The sequence below is a fragment of the Balaenoptera acutorostrata genome, chromosome 6 (genome assembly GCF_949987535.1).
Source record: "Balaenoptera acutorostrata chromosome 6, mBalAcu1.1, whole genome shotgun sequence".
NCBI lineage: Eukaryota > Metazoa > Chordata > Mammalia > Artiodactyla > Balaenopteridae > Balaenoptera > Balaenoptera acutorostrata.
The window spans coordinates 73,660,379-73,683,086 of NC_080069.1; the positions used below are offsets into that span (position 1 = coordinate 73,660,379).

The 22,708-nt window shown below is 42.5% G+C and overlaps 1 protein-coding gene across 2 annotated transcripts in view; it reads right to left on the minus strand.

Annotated features, from left to right (window-relative positions):
* The window catches only part of DOCK8 (dedicator of cytokinesis 8), a 224,329-nt gene that overhangs the window by 14,704 nt on the left and 186,917 nt on the right, over positions 1-22,708 (minus strand). For both annotated transcript variants that reach the window (XM_007182233.3, XM_007182234.2), the window contains exons 34-44: positions 20,187-20,283; positions 18,668-18,802; positions 17,477-17,629; positions 16,254-16,412; positions 15,522-15,622; positions 14,583-14,775; positions 9,372-9,515; positions 7,679-7,810; positions 7,082-7,216; positions 5,567-5,656; positions 2,364-2,600 (exon numbers count right to left, since the gene is read on the minus strand). In XM_007182233.3, the coding sequence (XP_007182295.1) occupies positions 2,364-2,600; positions 5,567-5,656; positions 7,082-7,216; positions 7,679-7,810; positions 9,372-9,515; positions 14,583-14,775; positions 15,522-15,622; positions 16,254-16,412; positions 17,477-17,629; positions 18,668-18,802; positions 20,187-20,283 (1,576 nt within the window). The remainder of the gene's footprint in view (positions 1-2,363; positions 2,601-5,566; positions 5,657-7,081; positions 7,217-7,678; positions 7,811-9,371; positions 9,516-14,582; positions 14,776-15,521; positions 15,623-16,253; positions 16,413-17,476; positions 17,630-18,667; positions 18,803-20,186; positions 20,284-22,708) is intronic.

Consider the following 22,708-nt stretch of genomic DNA (forward strand, 5'->3'; position numbering starts at 1 on the left):
ACAGGTTAAGAGGAAGGAAGAGCCTAACATTTCTTGAGTACTTATTATGTTCCAGGAACTTTACACGCATTTATGATGTACTTCTTTAAACAACTTCCTATTCTCTCCACCTTGCAATCAAAGAGGGATTTGTAAGGTTAAGTAAGTGACACAGGTCGTAAGTGGGGAGGTCAGATTTTGACCACAATAACGTCTACATTCAAAATCCATGTTTTTTTCTACACTGTTAGGTTTCCTTTCCTGTTGTTGAAGAAGTTACTTGACTTATAATTGGGAAAGCTATTAGAAGCACAGCATTCAAGATTTTCTTCTCCACCATAACACAAGATTTTGGCATCATGTGTGCCTTTTCTAACTCACCCTGAAGGTGAATTCTTAGTAAACAGAATTCTCTTAAGGGTCAATCTGCTAGTTGCTAAATTCTATTGGCTTGGAGTATGACCTTTTCTGAATTTTATTGATGGAGTCATGTCCCCTCCAAATTCAAGTATTTAATTCCTAAACCCCAGTACCTCGGAATGTGACTTTATTTGAGACAGGGTCTTTATAGAGGTAACCAAGTTCAAAGGAGGTCATTAGGATGGGCCCTCATCCAATATGACCTATATGTCCCTATAAGAAGAGGAAATCTGGACATAGGGACATTCACAGAGGGAACATGATGTGAAGAAACACAGGGAGAAGGCAGCCATCTACAAGCCAAGGAAAGAGGTCCGGAATAGATCCTTCCCTCATGTCTTTCAGAAGGAACCAACCCTGCCAACACCTTGATTTTTGACTTCTGGCCTCTGGAACTATAAAACAAGAAATTTCTGTTGTTTAAGCCACCCAGTCGGTGGTACTTGGTTACACCAGCTCTAACAAACTAACACACTGAGGTTCTTAGGGAACTACAAATGGCCCAGAAAAATTGTGAGGACTCTTACTGGGACCATGAGTTTATTTCTGTGCTGTGCCGACATGCCCTAGTGCTCAAAAGTCTAAAACAGTAAGAAATACAGCAGATGCCTTCTAAACAAACCTTCTCTTAGCTGAGTCATCAGTTCTGGCTTCCTTTGCCCTCTGTGAAAACCACTCTCTGATGTGATTGCTGAACACTTGAGCTGGTGGGTGGCTCTCCAGTAACCTCAGTCCCTGTGGTCCTGCCAAGGAGGTGTGTATTCACAACTCATCAGTGTTTGTTCACCAACTTGCTTATGCCTGTTACACTTGTTATTTTAATGACCTAATCTAATTCAGTAATGCATAAACTGGTGAACTATGGCTGTGGAAAGAAGAAGAGTTGTTTCTATGAAAACCAAGCTAACGCTTGGGCAAGATGTCATGAAAGCAAGTTGCTATAAAAGATTCCTGTCTTATTAGGTGTGCACAAGACAACGGTAAAAGGCTAGGGGGAAAAAAAAATCATAAAAATCCAGAAGCATTCTGCTCTTATATTGTTTAACAAGGATCTTTAAGCTCTCACTCTGCTTTACAGAAACCAAAACTGAACATCGTGGACATTGCATATGGGTGGACATTGCATATGGTTTATACAAGAAAGACAGTGCTGAATCATGATCAGCCAACCCTAAATCACAGACAAGGCTGTGGCTCTACACAAAATGAATGACAAATAAGTGCACATGTTTATGTTTTAAAGTAAAAGAAAATGTTTACAGTATGTCTAATTTTGAGCAGTTCTGTAGCTTGAGACATTTTCTTGATCAGTGTCATTACAATGAATTTGAAGACTTCTGCTACACATGGAACCAGAAAAAAGAAAGAGGTCTTCCCTGTATCAACATTTAGATAAGGAAACTGAATGAAGATAAGTGCCTTGTGCAATGTCACAGGAGGATGCTGGGGGCTAGAAGACAACTGGTCTCCTGTCTGACTGGCATGGTGCCCTCTTCCAGCTCAACACCAGCTCCTTGGGGCTGCTCACTTGCTGTTCCTGCCTCTGACGATTAACAACAGAACGCTGCCTGAATCACATGTAAGCTTTTAAATATATAAAAATCTAATATAAAATATTGTAAGCTTTTATATTTCATGTAAATTTAACATTAAAATAGAAAGACATAGTAAGTATTATAATTGTGTACATATATGTATGTTAAAGATATAACTTTAAAATAGGAAATACTTACATATAAAGTGTGCTATAAAACATGTAGCTGCCTAAATGGGATTCCCTGGCACCATGAGAGTGAGAGGATAACCACCATAATAATATTTCAAAGGCATCCCTTTTCAGATTTTCACTCGAGTCTGCCATGAAGGAGCATGAAGGAGGTTTGTGTGTCATCCTGGGAGATGACCCAGGCCCACTCACTCAGTGGTGGCCTCCGTCCAGAGCCCATGCCCTCCAGTGCCTTTACCTCCTCCTTCTGGATGACCCTGATCCTGGTCTTGATGTAGGGGAAGGCGTGCATGGTGGTCAGGACAGTGTTCCGCCGGTACTGCTCGTGCAGCTCTCCCCGAGGCCGGCCCTCCAGGGTGAAGGGGGTGGTGTACATAAACCTCCGCAGATCGAAATTCTTCTCAAAGTAGGTTAGCCTGTCTTTCATCTCATACTCATCAAAGTAGGGCTCCACAAAAGTGATCTGGATGTAGGCCTGAAAGGGGGGGAAAGGCAAGGGGTGAGCTGGTCTGCAGACTACCGCCCAGGATGCGCTGGGGGGCACGCGGAACACAGAGTGGCAGCACCACCCCTCTGCGCTCACAAAAGCCACGGAAGCTGAGAGCATCGGGCGAGACATCAGCCATCGGCCATCCTTCCTCTCCATGCCAGGGATATGAGAGACAAGACTGGGCAAAGGGACGGGAGTGTGCCCGTGGGAAGTCAGGTCCACAAGCTGCCCCTCCTAGCAGAGTTGCTGATCCAACTGAAAACTTGGTATGAGAGTTTGCCAACTGCTATTCAGAAGAAGCAAAACTTTCCTTTTCAGAAAACTATGACCACTGCATGTTTATTAGAATGGCCAAACTAAAGAAAACGGACAATACCGAGGGCTGAGAAGGATGGGGAGCGGCTGGAGTGTTCATACATTGATGGTGGGAATGCACCATGGTGCAGCCACCTTAGGAAACAGGTGGCAGTTTCTTACATAGTTACATTATACTGACCATACGACCCAGCAATCCCACTCCGCGGCATGTGCCCAATAGAAATGAAAACTTGTGTTTACACTAAACCCTGTACACGAATGTCTATAGCAGCATTATTCATAATAGACAAAAAATAGGAACAACCCAAATGCCCCTCAAGTGGGGAATGGATAAACAAACGGTGGTACATCCTTACAACAGAATACTACTCCGCAATAAAAAGGAATGAACCATTACAAGATGGATGAATCTTAAATGTATTGCGCTAAGTGAAAGAAGCCAGATTCAAAAGGCTATATGATTCCATTTATTCACTATATAATTCCATTTATGTGGCATTCTGGAAAAAGCAAAACTACAAAGGCAGAATACAGATTAGTGACTGTCAGGGGCTGAAAACAGAGGGAGGGAATGACTACAAAGCGGCATGGGGAAATATTTTGGGGTGATGGAACTTTTCTGTGTCTGATTTTGGTGGTGGCTCCGTGTGCTTGTCAAAATTCATAGAAATAAACACCAAAAAAGTGAATTTTACTGCATGTATTTCATTTAAAAAATGTACACACATACACATGAACCCACACAAACATACTATGAAGAAGAGCACTTATTTAAAAAGAAGGCCTTGGGCTTCCCTGGTGGCGCAGTGGTTGAGGGTCCACCTGCCAATGCAGGGGACACGGGTTCGAGCCCTGGTCCGGGAAGATTCCACATGCCGCGGAGCAGCTGGGCCCGAGCGCCACACCTGCTGCGCCTGCGCTCTAGAACCCGTGAGCCACGGCTGCTGAGCCCACGTGCCACAGCTACGGAAGCCGGTGAGCCTGGAGCCCATGCTCCACAAGGGGAGAAGGCACCGCGGTGAGAGGTCTGTGCGCCACAGCGGGGAGTGGCCCCCGCTTGCCGCAAGGAGAGGAAGCCCGCGCACAGCAACGAGGACCCAACTCAGCCAAAAATAAATAAATAAATAAATAAATAAATAAATAAATTTATTAAAAGAAAAAAAGAGAATGACAATGACTATAGTCACTGCAACACCCACCCACTGAAACGGATGGATGAGGTCACTGACCTCAGACCATAAATCACTACTGAGTGTGATGAAATCTGGTTGTAATTCTGGCTGCAGATTCTCATTTAAAACTCTCACAACCTACTTTGGGCGTTTTAACAGAGGAGAAAAGAGCACCGCGTCAGGGACGTCACTGGTAACTCTACGTGGCGTGTGCTGTGCACAGATCACCGTGGGCACACAGCCAATCCTGTCTTTCAAAGACGTCAAACATTTCTGTGTGAAGCTTAGCTCAGCTACTTACCAGAGTTATTGCTTCCAGGCTAGATTAGGGAGTGTATCTGAAGTGAGGGAGTCCTTTGAAATGTGTAGAAAAACAAACTCTTAGATTTGGACACTTCTCCCTACTTGCATCATCTTCATAATATCCTGGAGGACAGAACTGAGAGAAGAGTTTGAACTCTTCATTTTATAGGCCTGCCAGATGATGACTGCTCCTCTGTCCCTCAGCCCTTAAAAATATCTTGAACTTGCATTATTTCCAGCAGCTTAGAAAGCTCTCTCATGTGCATATCTGTCTGTGAGCTGGGCTGAGCAGGCAGGCATCACCCTGTGGTATAATAAAGAATGTATCTGGCCTTTGTCCTTCTTTCCTGGCACAGATCTTCAAAAATCCTTGGAATTTTCTAAGTGATAGAAGTGTCTTTGTTATTCTCATGAGGTAATTCATGGTGGGTCCCTAGATGGCTTCAGGGTGGTGGCTGGTCATTGAAAAGAACCCTGGTCCGGGAAGATCCCGCATGCCGCAGAGCAACTAAGCTCATAGGCCACAACTGTCTGCGCTCTAGAGCCTGCGAGCCACAACTACTGAAGCCCGCGCGCCTAGAGCCCGTGCTCCACAACAAGAAAAGCCTCCACAATGAGAAGCCTGCGCACTGCAATGAAGAGTAGCCCCCGCTCACTGCAACTAGAGAAAGCCCGCGCGCAGCAATGAAGACCCAACACGGTCAAAAATAAATAAATAAATATTTTTTAAAAAAGAATCTTCTTTAAAAAAAAAAGTGCAGATTTGAGGATGACAGACTCTGAGTTTGAATACTGGTTTTGACACTTGCATGATCTTGGAAAGTTGCTTACCCTTTCTTTTCTCATCTGTAAAATAGGAATAACAACACTTATTTCAAAGGGCTTTAGGAGGATGAAATGAAATGATGTACGTAAAGGGTCTAATGTAGTGTGAGGCACACAGATGATCTTTAATAACTGGTAGCTCCTATTATGATCCCTGCCTTTGAGTATTGTTTCTTTAAGACCTAACCAAATAGTAGTTAAACCGTAGACAAAAAAAATTTGGCTGCATTGTAATGACTTGAAGAGTCCAGACAGAGGTGGTCATGTTATGTTTTTGGGTGTAGAACAAAGGGAATCAGAGCCTGATGGTTATTTTTTGCAATTTTCCCATACCTTGTTAGGGTCCAACTTGGTTTTGTCCACAGGAGCAGAGTCTTTTATCACTTCCACAAATTCCGCACCAAAACATTGACTATAAAATCCCTAGGCAAGAGAAACCAACAGATTATAAAGGTTATTTTAATATACTGCAACTCTTTGTCTCTCAGAAGTGGAATACGTTTGGAACAAATGTAAGGGAGAATGTGCTCTTTGATTACTGAAAGTCCCTCTGAGCTAATGAGGCAAGTTCAGCATTTCCTGAGACAAAAATAAAAACATAAGGAAGTCCAGCACTGCAAACTGATATATGCTTCCCTATAAACTGTATGCTTGACATCTAATTCAACCAACATCATCATATTTCCTAAAGATGCTCCAGGGGCATGGAACTATTTACTTCTTGCCTTTTGTACCCTAGGGTCTTGGAGGTCACCAGGCTTCCCATAATGGGACAAACCACAGTGCACAGGAAGATAAAATATATGCTTCTAGTACTAAATTGGGGAAACATATTAGGGAACCAAGTGGCCTGGGGTCAATTGCTAATTCCTCTCATGAGCTGAACGACTTTGGGCAAGTCACCCAACCACTCTGAGCCATGGCTTCTTTGGGTCAAGTAAGGATTAAAGTCTCTTGTCTCATTTGGCATGGATAGATCAATTTGACAATGAACGTGTTTTAGGTTTGACAGCCACGAAAGGGCATAAATTCAAAGCAATAGCAAGAAAGCAAAGAAGTGAATCTCTGGTTGTTGTCAGCAGTTCAGGGGACCCCAGTTATTCAGTCTGAGATGGTTTTGTTTTGAGGGCACCCCTTGACTTTCCTCCTGAGTTCTTAGTGCTTGGCCCTTTCAACGTCTGTTTCTTTTTTTCTTGCTTTTCTCTGTGTTGTTTCTCCTTTTCTCCAGCCTTTCCTCCAAGAACATGCTGCTCTCTTCTGCTACATTATGGATCAAATGTAAACAGCAGGTTGGATAGGGGCTGCCAGCCCATGGAATGCGACACCGGCTCTGATTATCCAAAGAGGGGTGCTCCTTGGTCAGCAGGGAGAGTTCATTTGTTCCAGGTCACAGTGGGCCTATAGTCAAGCTTCTCCATGTCAGAAGTGGGAAGTGTCTGGTGACACCAAAAGGATGACCACAGCATTTTCTAGGGGTAATTTGATAATCTGACCCTATGACTTCACAGTCAAGATGATAAACTTCAAGCTGAAAAACTATTACTAAAATTTGGAAAGGTTTATAAGAAAGCACATGACACTGATTGAATTTGGATGCTCCTGAAAATAAATATTCACCATATAAACTTACAAAGTTTGAAAAGTATGTACAGAATCTTAGGGGAAAGCTATCCTTATCTTGCTTTACCTCATGATCTCACCTAATATCTTGATATTATACAAGCAATGTGGGAAACTTTATATATGGATCAATGAGGAATCCATGACTCTTGGTTTTGTTGTAATGACCCACTCTGACCTGTTGGTGTAAAGTACACAATGTCAATCACCCGGAATCACTTGTCTTACCTCTAGTCTATGAGAGATCTCAGGGAGCTTGGTAATTGCAGGCTCTTTGTAAATGAATTCTTTCTCATCCAAGTCCCCAAATTTGGATCCATAGAAACCAACTCGAAAGTAGGTTCCAAACATTCTCTTATGACCCTGATGAACAAAATAAGAAAACCTCTCCTTAGTTATGTAATTCATGAGGATCCATTGAGATGAGAGGGCAGGAGTCTTTTATTGTTGGGTTATAAAGCATTTTATTCCTGTGGCTAATACAAACAGAATTCACTCCTTTGAAATTTTTTTTAATGTTTATGGAATAAACTTGGGAAATAATAGCAAAAAAACAAATGCCATGAAAGATTTCTAGGACGTCTCTTAAGTGAATTTAAGATTTTCACATTCCCGGTTGTAAAGTAATTCAAGCTGCCTTCTTTCACGGTTTGAATTACGGTACTCTGTCTATTCTCAGCCCTCTTCCGTTTGATAGGAGGGAGCTACAGTAATGATGTCCTTAAGGTAAATCACTCCCTAGAGAGGAAGGAGGGCTAAGCATCTCTGAGACAGGGTCACCTGCTGCCAGATTATAGGACCTGTTAGCCAGGATCCCCCCGCTACCTTGCTAATGATGCTGTCAAAGGCCTTCTGCAGCTTTTCGTGGGTGGAGGTCAGCTTCCGGAAGTCTCGATGAGCTTCCAGGATGGGGATGACCAGCTTGTAGACCTCATTGACCGTCTCGTACAGTCCTCCCTTGGAAAGAGGAGAAAAAAATCAAAGAGAATTTAATCCACTGGAAACTTAAAAGAGCAACCAGAATGCATTAGGCATTGGAGAATGGATTTATTACTGGCACCACAATATTTTATAGAGCAGGAATAAAGTCTGAGCATCTTTGGGATGGTTGTAGCATTCAAACTGAACTAGACACACTAAATGGTCCTATTTGATAATGTTAAGTTGGAAAAAGGGGTTTCCTGGGGAAAAAAATAGGACAGGAGACTGGCAACAGGAACTAAGAACAATTCAGGAAGGCAGCTTTAGCATATTTCAATGTCACCAGGGGTCCTCCTGTAGCCAGATGTTCATTGCATGCCTGAAAAGAGTTAGGGGTCTAACTACCTGGTTTTCTAGAATTCCAGGAAAAACAAGAGTATCTTGGACTTTATGTGAATTCTGAAAGGGAAAGCTGGAAAAAGAGAAGACAGTCAAAATAATAATTAAAATACATAGATTGTAGGATGGAAACTTGGAAATGAAAAGTAGAGAAGAAAGAAAAATATCAAGATGAAAACAAAACTGGATCAGCTAAACAGAGTGAAGTATTAAATATCTGCTTGGCTTAAAATTTGAGGGCGGGCTTCCCTGGTGGCACAGTCGTTAAGAATCCGCCTGCCAATGCAGGGGACATGGGTTCGAGCCCTGGTCCGGGAAGATCCCACATGCTGCGGAGCAGCTGGGCCCGTGCGCCACAGCTGCTGAGCCTGCACTCTGGAGCCTGCGAGCCACAACTACTAAGCCCACGTGCCAGAACTACGGAAGCCCGCGTGCCTAGAGCCCGTGCTCCGCAACAAGAGAAGCCACAGCAGTGAGAAGCCCGCGCGCCACAACGAAGACTAGCCCCTACTTGCTGCAACTAGAGAAAGCCCGCGAGCAGCAACGAAGACCCAGTGCAGCCAAAAATAAATAAATAAAATAAATAAATTTATTTAAAAAAAAAACAAATTTGAGGGAGTAGGGAAACTATGAAAATGAACAACATACTTTCTTCCCTGCCCTGAATCTCAATGACTTAATCTATATATTTTTAATCTCTATATATTTTTCTCTTATTAGGAGTGTTTAGACCCAGATTAGGTTAATGAGGGGAGTCTCCGTGGCTTCCACTCCCACATTTCTCTGAGCTGTCCCTGGTCTGTGACGATCCTGAGGAGTCCCTTTTTTCAAAGAGAGGGAAAATAAGAGAGTGAGAACATGCCTCGTGATTTATTGTGTAACCCTGGGCAAGCCATTTCCCCTCTTTGTGGCTTAGTTTCCACCTCTGTTAAATGGAAATAATACTGTGAAACTGCTGCCCAGCCAGTGAGCGTGCAGTGAAAACCAGAATATTGCAGTGATGAAAGGCCTTCTCGCCTCCCTGAGAGCTGAGGCAATTTACATACGTCAAAGTCCTCCAGCCCCTCCCCTGCCCTGCACGCCCCTGCACGCGGTGTCAGCATGAAGTGGGACTGGCTGGACGTTAAGACCGGCACGCAGGGCACAGACACCAGAGTCCAGGCTGACTGTGGAAGCCCGGACAGCTGTGTGCACTGACCGTGCTAAAGAGCTCGGCCGCCTGCTCCAGGAGGCCCACCAGGCCGCTCTCGGTGAAGTACCGGCCGGAGCACACCCCGTCCTCGTCCGGCGACAGGGTGTCATCAGAGACCGCAGACTCCTCCAGCACGTTGGAAGAAATATTCTGAAAGAGATCACAGTATGAGCCAGGAGAACAGGGGAATCCGACTAACAAAGGCACCACAGGAACCCATAACGCATGGAGGAGGAAGCCGTGACTCCAAGGTCCTCACCATCCCTGATGATACAAGGTCTGTAACTCCACCCAGAAGAGCCTTTGGCTGCCACTCATTTTGAAAGAATGCACAGAACAACTGGCCTTCAAAACTCAAGATTTTCTTTTCTTTTTAACTATTGGGAGATACAGAAAGGACACTTACTTCAATGTAACAATAGTTGAGTTGCTTTAGAGAAAGGACCCTAAGGGACGTCCAGCAGGGATCGTGGTTTTTAAAAGCCAAAGGCCAACGAACAGTTAACTAGACTCGTTGTTTCACCAGCTGAGTGACCCTCTGAAGTACTTGCTACGACTGACTTGGCTTTTAGGTGAACGGCCATAATATCATATGACAATTGCAAATGAGAAGGTCTTCTTTATGAAATCTTTATGGCAATGCAGCAGTTACTATTTTTTTTCTCCCCCCAAACATTTTGTTCCTTTCTACACACTTTTCTTTTACATAAACCATAGAGTTTAAAGTCTCATAGAGAATGCAGTGATCAGGGCCAGGATTAGGGTGAACAAGGTGAAAACAAAATTTAGGGAACACTCACTCTCAGGGTCCTGTAAGTCGTGACCCTGAACTTGCTTGACCCCAAGAGTGAGTGCTTCCTTAAATTCTGCACTTCATGTGCCTTACTCACCTCACCCCAGTTCTGGCTCTGGCAGTGACTCTCTTACTTTTGACAGGTCAAGAATCATTTTCTTCAACCTGTCTCATGGATATAGAAGAAATGAATATGGAACATAAAAGAAACTGGAAACCTTTGTAGCTTAGGACTTGCATACAGGTAGCACATTTGCCATTCCTTTTATGCCTACACTCATGGCAGACAGAACTAATTAATTATAGTACTCTTTTCCCTGAAGCTTGGATATGGTCTCAAAATTCTTCTCAGCATGGTACCCCATTCAGCCACTACCAACTGACCAGAGTTGGCTAGAGAAGTAAAATCTGTCTGCCTCTCGTCGGCCTGGCTAGCAAGATCAAGTGACTCATCCTTAGCAGTCAAGGAAGAGAGAGTTGTTACAGTCCTGTATCTTCATATCCAAAATTATAAGGTAGTTTTAGGAATACAGGAGGCTTTCAGAACCTTTTGTGGCCAGCCTTTCTTTCAAACCTGGTCTTTCTATTATGATGTTTCTGAATTGGAAATGATAAAAGGTCCAAGAGATTCAGTTGAAAGAATCTAATAACCCAAGAAATGAATACTGTTAGTATTGTATGCAATTTTCCACGTGTAGAGGAATATATTTGCAGTTATGCAGTCTTATTAGCTGTCGTCAGAGGGAAAAGATTCTGGGCAGACTTTCCTGGCTTCAGAATTAGGGAGGTGAAAGTAACAGCAGTTATGTGAGAATGTATCCATATCTACATTTGTGGAATAAATATTGCACTCTGGGGCACAGAATTTCAATGATCTCAGTTCCTTGGAATTCTGTGGCCTCAGAGTTATTTTCCTTGCACAGATTTATTTATCTCCAGTTTATAATTCTTTTCAAAAAATTCAATTTTACTGGAGAAGAACAAGGTTGAAAACTAAAGCACACAGCATTTAAGAAATCAACACCAGACATCTGTAGTTAATGCTGCCCAGAATTCCTTCATCCTTCTATAAAGTAAAGCCTCCTGAGAAACCATCCATAACTCCAGGTGTGGACCTCAACTCTGGCTCTGGCTCAGCCAATCACAGCATTCCATGTCTCTGGCCACTATGATTGGTTCAGAGATGAGCATATGACCCCGTCAGAGCCAATAAGATGCACTGAGACTGTCTCTGCAACTGCTACAAATGAGGCATTTCTCTATTCTCCTGGACCTGAACCTGGGAAGATGTAAACATAAATATCTCTCAATGAGTGTGGGAAGCCTATGAATAATGAAGCTGACATAACAGAAAGCAGAGACAGGAAGTGATGATGACACTGAGGTCTGACGACATTGTTTGGACCCCTAGGTCCAGTTTGGCAGGTGCTACTCCAGACTCATCTCTCTCATGCAAGCTGATAGATTCCATTTTTTACCTTAGGTCCGTCTGGGTTAGGTATTCTGTCACTTGCAAGCACACATTTCCAAAAAGATTTGGTATGTCTCATTTGAGAGAAAAGAGAATTGGCTCATAAGCATCAACATAATTTGGCTTCTCTTCTGTAGCTGAGAACACCTAACTCACCATGTTCTGTGTATTTTGAAGACCTCATTCTTCACAGTTCCTTCTGCTTCGCCCTCCCGTTCCTCATCTTTCTGAGCGTTCCATGACCCCCAGGCTGAGTCACGTGATAAACACTCACAGCATCTTGTACCTCTTTATTACAGCATTTATCATAATTGAAATTGAATAAGAAATGGAAGAATTAACTGTATGATGCCACTCTCCCTGGCTGGAATGTAAAGTTCATGAGGACAGAATAAGTGCTCAATAAATATCACCTAAAAGAATGAATATGTGGATAAAGATCTATGAAAAAATAGAGCTATATGCTCCCGTGTAGGGACAATGTGGAGTTTTTCTGTTGTTTCTAGAATAACTATTCTACTCACCTTGGCATGACTTACTATAAGCAAATTAAAAAGAATTTATAAGCAATAGTAATGAAACAAGACAAGAGGTTGATATAATTCCACATTAAGTGTTAAACCCAGAGATCTCTGGTAATTGAAAGAGTAGCACTTATAATATTTATCCTTGCTAATATCATATGGCCAAAATAAATTTTACAAAAAAGCAAATATGTCTAAAATTGATTTTTATACCTTTCTTCACTTTTGTGTGATTCAAAATCAGATGATTTTTTATGCTTTTTGGATAAGAATTAAATTTTTGGCTTTATAATGAACATTCCTGAATTGAGAATAAAATTTGTTTGCTGAGAATAAAATGATAGAATAAATACTATTGTTACTGAAGACCATAAGAAAGGAGGAATTAGCAGTATGAGGCAATACCCAGATTGCCTGGTGAACAGTATTCAGGATAACTTTTATTGATGTGAATAATTCCAATGCCTCTTCCAAGAATGAAAAAGAAAACCAAGGACCACTTCCTTCATCTCTCCACCCTTTACTCATTTCTCCCCAAAGAGGAGAAGCACTCTGTTGAATTCAGAAGGACTTGAAGCTGCTCAGCTCAAAACAATCTGTATGGGCTTCCCTGGTGGTGCAGTGGTTGGGAGTCCGCCTGCCAATGCAGGGGACTCGGATTCGAGCCTTGGTCTGGGAAGATCCCACATGCCGCGGAGCAACTAAGTCCATGCACCACAACTACTGAGCCTGCACTCTAGAGCCTGCGTGCCACAACTACTGAAGCCCATGGTCCTAGAGCCTGTGCTCCGCAGCAGGAGAGGCCACTGCAGTGAGACGCCTGTGCACTGCGGCGAGGAGTAGCCCCCGCTCGCCGCAACTAAAGTCCGTGCACAGCAACGAGGACCCAATGCAGCCAAAAATAAATAAAATAAAATAAAATAAATAAAAAAAAACTCTATATAAAATATAAATTAAAAAACAACAACAACAAAAAACTCTACCAGCAACAGTTTTTGTGCCTTACTCTATAAGCCTGGGAAAGCTACTTTGAATTGTCCTCTCTTTCTGGTTCACACAGCATCACAAAGTTGTATTGAAGAGCAACAATGAGAACAGAGCCTTTTATAAAATCAGTCATGAAAATTCAAACAAGAATAATCCAAACACTTGTAAATGACTTTGTGAGTCTGGCTTGAAAAGGGCTCTTACTGTACTATATTGTTACAGGTTTCAGGGATTGTCATTTCTACAGATTATGCCTCTAAAAGTACTCGTAAAATTTTTTGTTTCCTCTAAAGACTGTTTTAAACTACTCAGCCAAAACAGTCCAAGTGGCCACTGAGCATCCCAGCCTGAACCAATTTTCAGGCCTAGCAGACAACTTCCCTCTGCTAACTATGGGTAATATTCAGCTCATCCTAAGACAGTATTGATTCAGCCTTTTCCCTTCCCAGGTCAATCTGGTTCTTCCTTTCTTTTTTTTAAAATAAATTTATTTATTTATTTTATTTATTTTTGGCTGCGTTGGGTCTTCGTTGCTGCGTGCGGGCTTTCTCTAGTTGCAGCGAGGGGGTTACTCTTTGTTGAGGTGTGCTTCTCATTGCGGTGGCTTCTCTTGCTGCGGAGCATGGGCTCTAGGTGCGCGGGCTTCAGCAGTTGTAGCTTGCGGGCTCGAGAATGCAGGCTCAGTAGTTGTGGCGCACGGGCTTAGTTGCTCTGTGGCATGATCTTCCCGGACCAGGGGTCGAACCCGTGTGCCCTGCACTGGCAGGCGGATTCTTAACCACTGCGCCACCAGGGAAGTCCCAAGTTGGTTCTTTCTTGATTTTAGATTAGTGAGGAGGATATTACAGAGTTGGGGAGTGTAATCAAAGGAATGGGCCCTGAGGGAAATAATTTCTCCAATATTTAGAAAAAATACTTTCACAGTTGTCAGTATACTGTGCCAACTACAAGTCTTTGAGAAAGGGTTTAAATGACCTTAGAAAAGTTGCTGTCTCAGTTTATCTGTGAAGTGGGAGTAATAATACCTTCTCTATCTGTCTGTTTCACTGGTTTATGGGGAAGGTCAAATGAAATCATGGACGTGAAAGTGTTTGGGAATGTCTAAAGTGCCTATCGACTCTACATTTATTGTAAACAATTTTTTTTAAAAACCCAAGATGGTAAAGCAATTAGAAGAGGCAAATTTAATACACTAAAGCAGGTTTTTTTCAACCTTCGCACTACTGATGTTTGGGGCCAGATAATTCTTTGTGGTGGGAGCTATCCTATGCATCCTATGCATTGTAGGGTGTTCAGCAGCATCCCTGGTTTATACCTATTAAGTGTCAGTAGCACTCACCTTCCCACCCTCAGTTGTAACAACCTAAAATGTCTTCAGAGACCGTCAAATGCCCCCAGTTGAGAACCACTGCGCTAAAGGAAAAGCTAAACTTGCCCCACACCTGAAAGCTGACGCTGCCCACGGGCAGGTAGCTGTGGTCCTCCAACATGCTCAGATATTCAGCCACTAAGGCAGCCGCGTGCACCAGGCACATGGCAGCCTCTGTGTAGCACTTCCTCTTGGTGTGCTTCTCCGCCATGTTCTGGAGCCAGGTCAGCCGCAGATCAGGAGACGTCTGGTAACTCTTGGCAATTCTGAAGATGGGTTGAGAAAGTTTCAAGGACAACGGGTTAGTGACACTGTTTTTCTATTGTGTATGGCCACTTTTTTTCCCGTTAAGAGTTTTGCCTACATGTTCAGAGAATGAGAGAAAAGGCAAACATCTATCAGTCCAGCTGTTTTCATTCCATCTTTGGGGTGTGCAGGACGCCAAGGATGCTATGATTTAGTTAAAGATTTATGGGGGAAAAAACCCTGATAAAATGATGTCTATTTGAATGGAGCTCTAGCAATTTTCTTCTTTTCTCGCAAAAAAAAACAGAAGACAAAAGTACTATCCTTCTTATGACATCGCATCAGAACAATTTTGCCTTTGTAAGTAGTTTCTCCTAAAACAAGGACTATAAGGCAAAATTTTAAACGACAGAGTAAAATATGATTTCTAAATAAAACTTCCATGTATGTCTGAATGTAAGTGGAAAAACATTTCAGAAATAATTCATGTAACAGTTGATAGTTCTTTTCTCTCATTCTATGGTAAGTAGAAAATAATTTCAAAAAATAAGTACCTCCCTTTAAATTAGGGAGATCTTTCTGAAAACGTGTACATGAACCAACACCCTCTGAATGGTGATTTTCTACCAATTTCTAAGTACAGTTTTGGATGTCAGCCAAAACAGTGTACCCACATTTCCTGTGATCATTATATTCATAAAAACTTCATAGTGACAAACCCTAGATCCTTAAGTGACACCCTTTTGATTTTACCAGAAAAGTTTACCTGTACATGAGATCCATAAGCATCTCAGGATCTTCCTGAAATTCCCTCATTTTCACTGTGTCATATAAGATGCTATTCAGATTGCAGAGAAGTTCTTCCACCTGCAAAAAAAAGTGTACGCCCCAAACAGTCTCAGCTTTGTAGTCCATGGTAACAAGTTAGGATGCATTGAAAGTCCAAGGGTCAGCCATGGACAGGCTTCGCTAAGACAGGAGAGATCACAGGTGAGGGGAGTCTAGACTGGATCCTCTTTGACCTCACCTTTGCAGGTCCAGGCACTTCCGAGGCCCAGATGTGAGTTGGCCCTTGGGAGCCATGAATTAGTCCTGAATCGTTATACTATCTTCCCTCTCCAACACCTTTTTGGTTAAATTAGTTTGAACTAGTTTCAGTTATTTGCAACCTGAAAGCCCTCAACTGTACTCTGGAACATCAGGGCTTTTTATACCAAGTAGGAGGCAGCTTAGATTCCATCTAATATATATCATGATATGTTATATAATTATCTGTATCATATGACATAATTATAATATATATATTTCACAAAAGTTATATAATCTATAACTACATATGTTACATAATATATGGAATTATATATTACATACATATATACACGCACATATATATGTATGTATAAGTATGTATATGTATGTGTGTGTATATACACACATACATACACACACACAAGTTTATAACTGGCTGATCACACACAAGGCATGCTCTTCAGTCTACCTGCATGGGGAAAGGAGTGGTCTGCATGTCTGTGTCCTCTTCTGCATAGGCCAAGATTGTCCTCAAGGATCTTCTCAGGTACTCCTCATTAAAGTCTGGTGCTTTTCCCACCAAAGATGCCAGAGACATGGTTACTTGCATCTTCACTCTTGCAAAGTTCTGAGTCAGGAAAAAATAATGATGGAACAAATAAGAGGCACTCAGCTAGTAGATAATTGAAGGCAGTAGAGCCAGATACAAATAACTCTCCGGTGTTTCTTTAACCCAGTCTCAATCATTTCCTTTTTTTCCCAATGAAATATGAGCTATACTTTGCTCAAGATTCATACTGTTGTTTAACTGGTTTAAATGGCTATTGCCCTGACATAAATCTGTCAGTTCCCTTTAAATTTTCATTGAGGACCTGGCCAGCTCTGTGCAGCAAGGCTGGAAGGTTCCTACAGAGTTGGGTCACAGGATGTCTCCCTTTGTGTCAAGATTCCTCTTCTTGGAACTTTATTTAAACTGCAAGGAGGAACAGGATCTATATGGGGAAGATTTCTGAGATTTCTGGACTCAGGGCAGGCAGCAACTTTGTTTCTCCTTTCCTTCTAGGCCCATGGAAAAGTATGGCTATTCCAAGGGCCTCTGGCCTCTGAGGAATGTCCTAAAGGCTTTTAAATAGTTATACCTAATACATTCTGAGGGCCCTGCCTTTCTTCCATGGGCCAAGTTATCTTTTCATATCAGTTGAGCATGCTCATTAACGTGACCACAAACGTAAATTCCAAAAGAACATACTAAAATCTAGACAAACTAAGACTGTGCTGTAATAAAGCTGAATTCCAAAGGCTGCTAAGCTTCAATTAACACTCAGGTGTAGATAATAGCGATCATTTCAAATTCTCTTCCACAGGTCATTCTGGTACCAATAAGATTTTAGAAACAGGACAAACTCTTCTGAAGTCCTAATTCTGTTGTATTTTTTTTTCCCACAGATGACAACCTTGAATCTACACATATTTGTTCATTTCTTATTGAAACACATGGATGGAAACCACTGCATTCATCAATCTTAATAGTTTCCTTCTAGATGCAAATTCAAACAAAAGCTGCCATCCATCTACATGCCCAACTGTTTCCTTCCCACGTGGCAGAAGTCAATTGCAACAGTGCACACTTTTCCTCCCCCAGGGCTTCGCATTGACTCTCTCTGCTGATTCTGGGTCGCCCTGGGCGCTTACGCTGGTGGCGCCAAAGCTGAACCTCATGAGGAGGTAGAGAGTGGCGCAGGCTTGGCTCCGGGCGACGTCCATGCTGCTGCTGCAGTGATGCAGTACTCGCTGACACAGGTCCGCGCACTGCTCCACTTCCTCCTCAAACAGCAAGTCGCCGAACTAGGAGAGACACAGGGGCCATAAGACATCACTCGGCACGATCGTACGCTTTCTGGACTGGATGCTGTTGAAGTACGGAAATGGCTGCTTGGACAAGCAAAAAGCCCACAAGAATTAATGCGTTGCTCCATAAAGATGATGTGTTACTTGAATCAGAAGATGAAGTGAAGCAACGGAGTCGATCTCATTATGAACTGCTCAGCTAAGATCAGGGCTGCATAATTAGCTGCACGGTTAGGCAGGCTGCCTTCCCCGGTGAAGTCCCAACTCTGAAGGAATTAGCCTGAGTTTACTGGGTTCCCTGGAAATTACTGGTGACTAAGAAAGAGCAAATGATCCTGACGGGTGAGAGCAGAGGGATTCCACTTTATTTTCTTTTTCTCCCCACCTCCGCCACGGCCACACTGCACAGCTTGCAGATCTTAGTTCCCCGACCGGGGACTGAACATGCGCCCCCTGCAGTGGAAGCGCAGAGTCTTAGCCACTTGAAAATCCCGGGATTCCGCTTTCTAAATGTAAAAGATCCCAGATAGAAGGCATCAACGGAGATTTTCAATAAAGGGGGAGATAGGAGTCTGCAATAGACTGTTTTACCTCAGGAAAATCTATATTCTTCAGGCTATGAGAAATGTATTTCTAAACCTTCTGCATTTTATGACGTGACATTTTGTAAGATTTACCAATGGGAGTCATGTATAGGAATTGAATCTCACTCAGATAAGGTACTAAAGAAAAAGGGTGAAAAACAAAGGTGCTCAACTGATTTCCACTCTCATGTCTTCAGTGAGTGGCCATTTCAAATTTCTATAGTTGGGCCCACATTTCTAGTGTGAGAGGCACTGTTTTTCCTCTTCACGGTGAGTCCTGTAGAATCAGTGTACCTGCTTCCTTCCTAATGAGACTTAAGACTTTTACCGCAGTGTCACTTAACACAGTGGTCTGCGGGTTTTGGTGCACCTGAAGCAAGAAACGTGAAGCTAGATTGATGAGAATCTTAACTCTTAATTAAGAGTAAGAAAGCAAGTGTCCCATGTTTACCTTGGCAATGAGAGCACGGAGTGTCGCAAAGCAGTGAGTCAGGTAGGTGGTGCTCTGATCACAGCTCAGAGAATTCACCAGGACCCTTAGCACGCCTCCCAGCAGGCTGTCTTTACAGTCCAGAGCCGAGCTTGCCTGGGGGAACAGAACAGCATCAGTGAATCCCTGTGTTGTGCCCATGAACTGAAGGGGAAGACACAGGTGGGTGCTCTTGGCAATTAGCACAGTGATGCTGTTTCATCTCTCTCCGTCTATGATCTTAAGGGTTTGGGAAAGCATCCCATATATCGTCCACTACCAGGAGAGCTGAAGACCTATTTCCACGTGACTTTATTCCAAAACTCCCAATTGATTTGGGATTTATGCCTAATTCTGGGCTGCTAAACCAAGTTATAAGGTACACCTTCCCCCAATCCTGGGCAACAGCTTTTGGAATGTTCTTTCCTTGTATACAAGGCACAGCTTTTCTTGTGGGCTTTCAAACCACAATTGTGGGCTTCTCATTACACTAGGGGCTGCTTGTGGCAGTGATGTTTCTAAATAGAAGCTTATTTATCAGCTGCAGCAGGACTAATGTCCCCAAAGACAATGATAAATAAGTTTTAGCTTCCTTTGAAAACTGCAAATACATTTTGAGGACTGGGGTTAAGAATATAGCACTCAAAGCAGTATTGTATAAAGATATAATCAACATGATGCCAAGTATTTGATACCAAGTATTTATCAAAGGTACCATATACTTTTGGTCTTTATTTTTGTACAATAATCACTTTTTAAAAGATAACTTAAAAGTTGGATTACCAAGTTCAACTATGTTTCGACAATATTTCTTCTTCTAGCCCTCTAATAAATGATTTTTCATTGGAAACATGTAAGAACTCATTTTTCAGATTAACTAAAAACCCATTATCACCTAGATGTCTTGAGAATTTTCGGAAGCATTCACTTAGAAAATGAAATTAGTATGGTGAATTGTATTACTATAAAGTTCACATTGATATAACACTTTTCTACAGCAGGGATGGCAAATTCATGGTACAAATTATTTTTCTTCACTAATTTGTGTCCAAAACAGACATCATTAATCACACTTCGCACTCCTTTTACCTAGCCCAGTCATAATCTTAGCTCCCATACAGACATCAACCATAATTCAAATGGAGTTGACCTATCAAAAAAAAAAACCTACCACCCCTATTCTAGATACTGAACTATAAGCCCACCACCCGCATTATAAACTTTGCACATGCACAGGCAGATTTAACTACGGGAGTCAGTCTGTCAAGCACCTAACTCTTTCCAAGCAAGCTTCAAGTCAATGAATCTAGAAGGATGTTCGGTAAGTATCTCTGGAATTTGTAAGGTGGACACTATTGTAAATGGTAAACTTCCCAACTTCATTTAAACAAAAAGCATTTCATATCACGTTTATTTCTTTCACAATTTTCTATAAAGAATTCTTTATTAAATTCTAGTAAACATATTCATGTTGAATAGATCAGGTGTCCGTTGTCCTCACCTGGATAATGTTTTCCTGCATATCCAGGATGATTAAATTTGCTTCGGTAGCTAGATTGCCACTGATCAAGGCTTCTTGATCTAACTCTGCTTTTGTTCTAAGAAACAAAAAGAGGTCAAATTAAAGTGCATATCAAATCTGGCCATTTCCCAATGATGGTAATCTATTTTCCAAGTGTAAAGAAATCTTCTGAAGAGTCAATCTTGAAGTGAAAACAAAGCAGCTGGTTACTGGTAACTAAGGAATATAGATGCCTTCTGTAATTGGTGTCTGGTTAAAAAGGCTTTCTAGGTAAAGTCTCCAGGCCATCCCCATTCCCCCTATTATGAATAATGATGACAATTATAAAAATAACAAAAAGGGTAAAAAAGCAATTATTGGTTATTACTAGCAATTAGGTCAGCCAATCAGATTGGTGCTTAAAGCTTCAGGGTCATTCTTGCATATCACCCGTGAGAGCCATCTCCTGATCTGAGCCAAGAAGCCTAGATCTGAGCCAAGAAGCCTAGCTTGGCAACAGCTAGAGGAGGTGAGACTAGGTGTGATGTGAATTTGGCTAATCGCGATGCTGCTTGATTAGGAAAGGATGATGTTTCAGAACTGGGTCAGGGAAGAGTCAGTGTCTTGACTTTCCAAAGACTGCCTTGGGGTTGCAGAGTCAAGTATGGGCCTTTTGTCCTTTTCCACTAGGAAGCAAGGTTGCATTCCTGTGGGGCAGGCCATCTAACATCCTGCTGAACGTCATTGGTTATTAGCCACGAGGGAATGGGAAATTACCTGGTGCTGCTTCTCTATTAGGTTCCTTCTTAAAGAATCAGAACATTTTATGCATTAATTTATCCATTCTCATAAAATCCAAGTGAAGCTGGAAAGAGGCATTTTGTATCTCCTAAATATAGTGGCTAGGAAAGGAAAGTGTGAAGAATTAACTTTCCCAAGATGTCCCAGTGGCCAACGTGTTGCCATAGCGGTTGGGGCATCCTGATATGAGCTTAAAACTCTTGGTCCGGGATAATCACTTGAGTCCCCTTCACACAATGATGGGGGCATTGCTATGGCTTACATACCATCAAGGGCTCAGAATAAATATTTCCCTGCATAATTTTATTTATTTATTTTATTTTATTTTAATTTAATTTTAATTTTTACTTTTGGTTGTGTTGGGTCTTCGCTGCTCTGTGTGGGCTTTCTCTAGTTGTGGCGAGCGGGGGCAACTCTTTGTTGCAGTGCACGGGCTTCTCATTGTGGTGGCTTCTCATTGTGGTGGCTTCTCCTGTTGCGGTGCACAGGCTCTAGGCGTGCGGGCTTCAGTAGTTGTGGCGTGTGGGCTCAGTAGTTGTGGCTCGCAGGCTCTAGAGCACAGGCTCAGTAGTTGTGGTGCACAGACTTAGCTGCTCCTCGGCACATGGGATCTTCCCAGACCAGGGATCGAACTCGTGTCCCCTGCATTGGCAAGCGGATTCTTATCTGCTGCACCACCAGGGAAGTCCCTTCCCTGCGTTTTAAATGTTTTCACTATGGGGAACAGTATGGAGGTTCCTTAAAAAACTAAAAATAGAACTACCATACGACCCAGCAATCCCACTACTGAGCATATACCCTGAGAAAACCATAATTCAAAAAGAGTCATGTACCACAATGTTCATTGCAGCACTATTTACAATAGCCAGGACATGGAAGCAACCTAAGTGTCCATCGACAGATGAATGGGTAAAGAAGATGTGGCACAGGGGCTTCCCTGGTAGTGCAGTGGTTGAGAGTCTGCCTGCCAATGCAGGGGACATGGGTTCGAGACCTGGTCTGGGAAGATCCCACATGCCGCGGAGCAACTAGGCCCGTGAGCTCCGCAACAAGAGAGGCCGCGATAGTGAGAGACCTGCGCACCACGATGAAGAGTGGCCCCCGCTCGCCGCAACTGGAGAAAGCCCTCGCACAGAAACGAAGACCCAACACAGCCAAAAATAAATAAATAAATAAAGAATTATTTAAAAAAAAAAAGATGTGGCACATATATACAATGGGATATTACTCAGCCATAAAAAGAAACAAAATTGAGTTATTTGTAGTGAGGTGGATGGACCTAGAGTCTGTCATACAGAGTGAAGTAAGTCAGAAAGAGAAAAAGGAATACCGTATGCTAACACATATATATGGAATCTAAAAAAAAAGAAAAATGGTCATGAAGAACCTAGGGGCAGGACGGGAATAAAGACGCAGACCTACTAGAGAATGGACTTGAGGACACAGGGAGAGGGAAGGGTAAGCTGGGACAAAGTGAGAGAGTGGCATGGACATATGTACACTACCAAACGTAAAATAGATAGCTACTGGGAAGCAGCCACATAGCACAGGGGCGTCAGCTCAGTGCTTTGTGACCACCTAGAGGGGTGGGATAGGGAGGGTGGGAGGGAGGGAGATGCAAGAGGGAAGAGATATGGGGATATATGTATATGTATAGCTGATTCACTTTGTTATAAAGCAGAAACTAACACCATTGTAAAGCAATTATACTCCAATAAAGA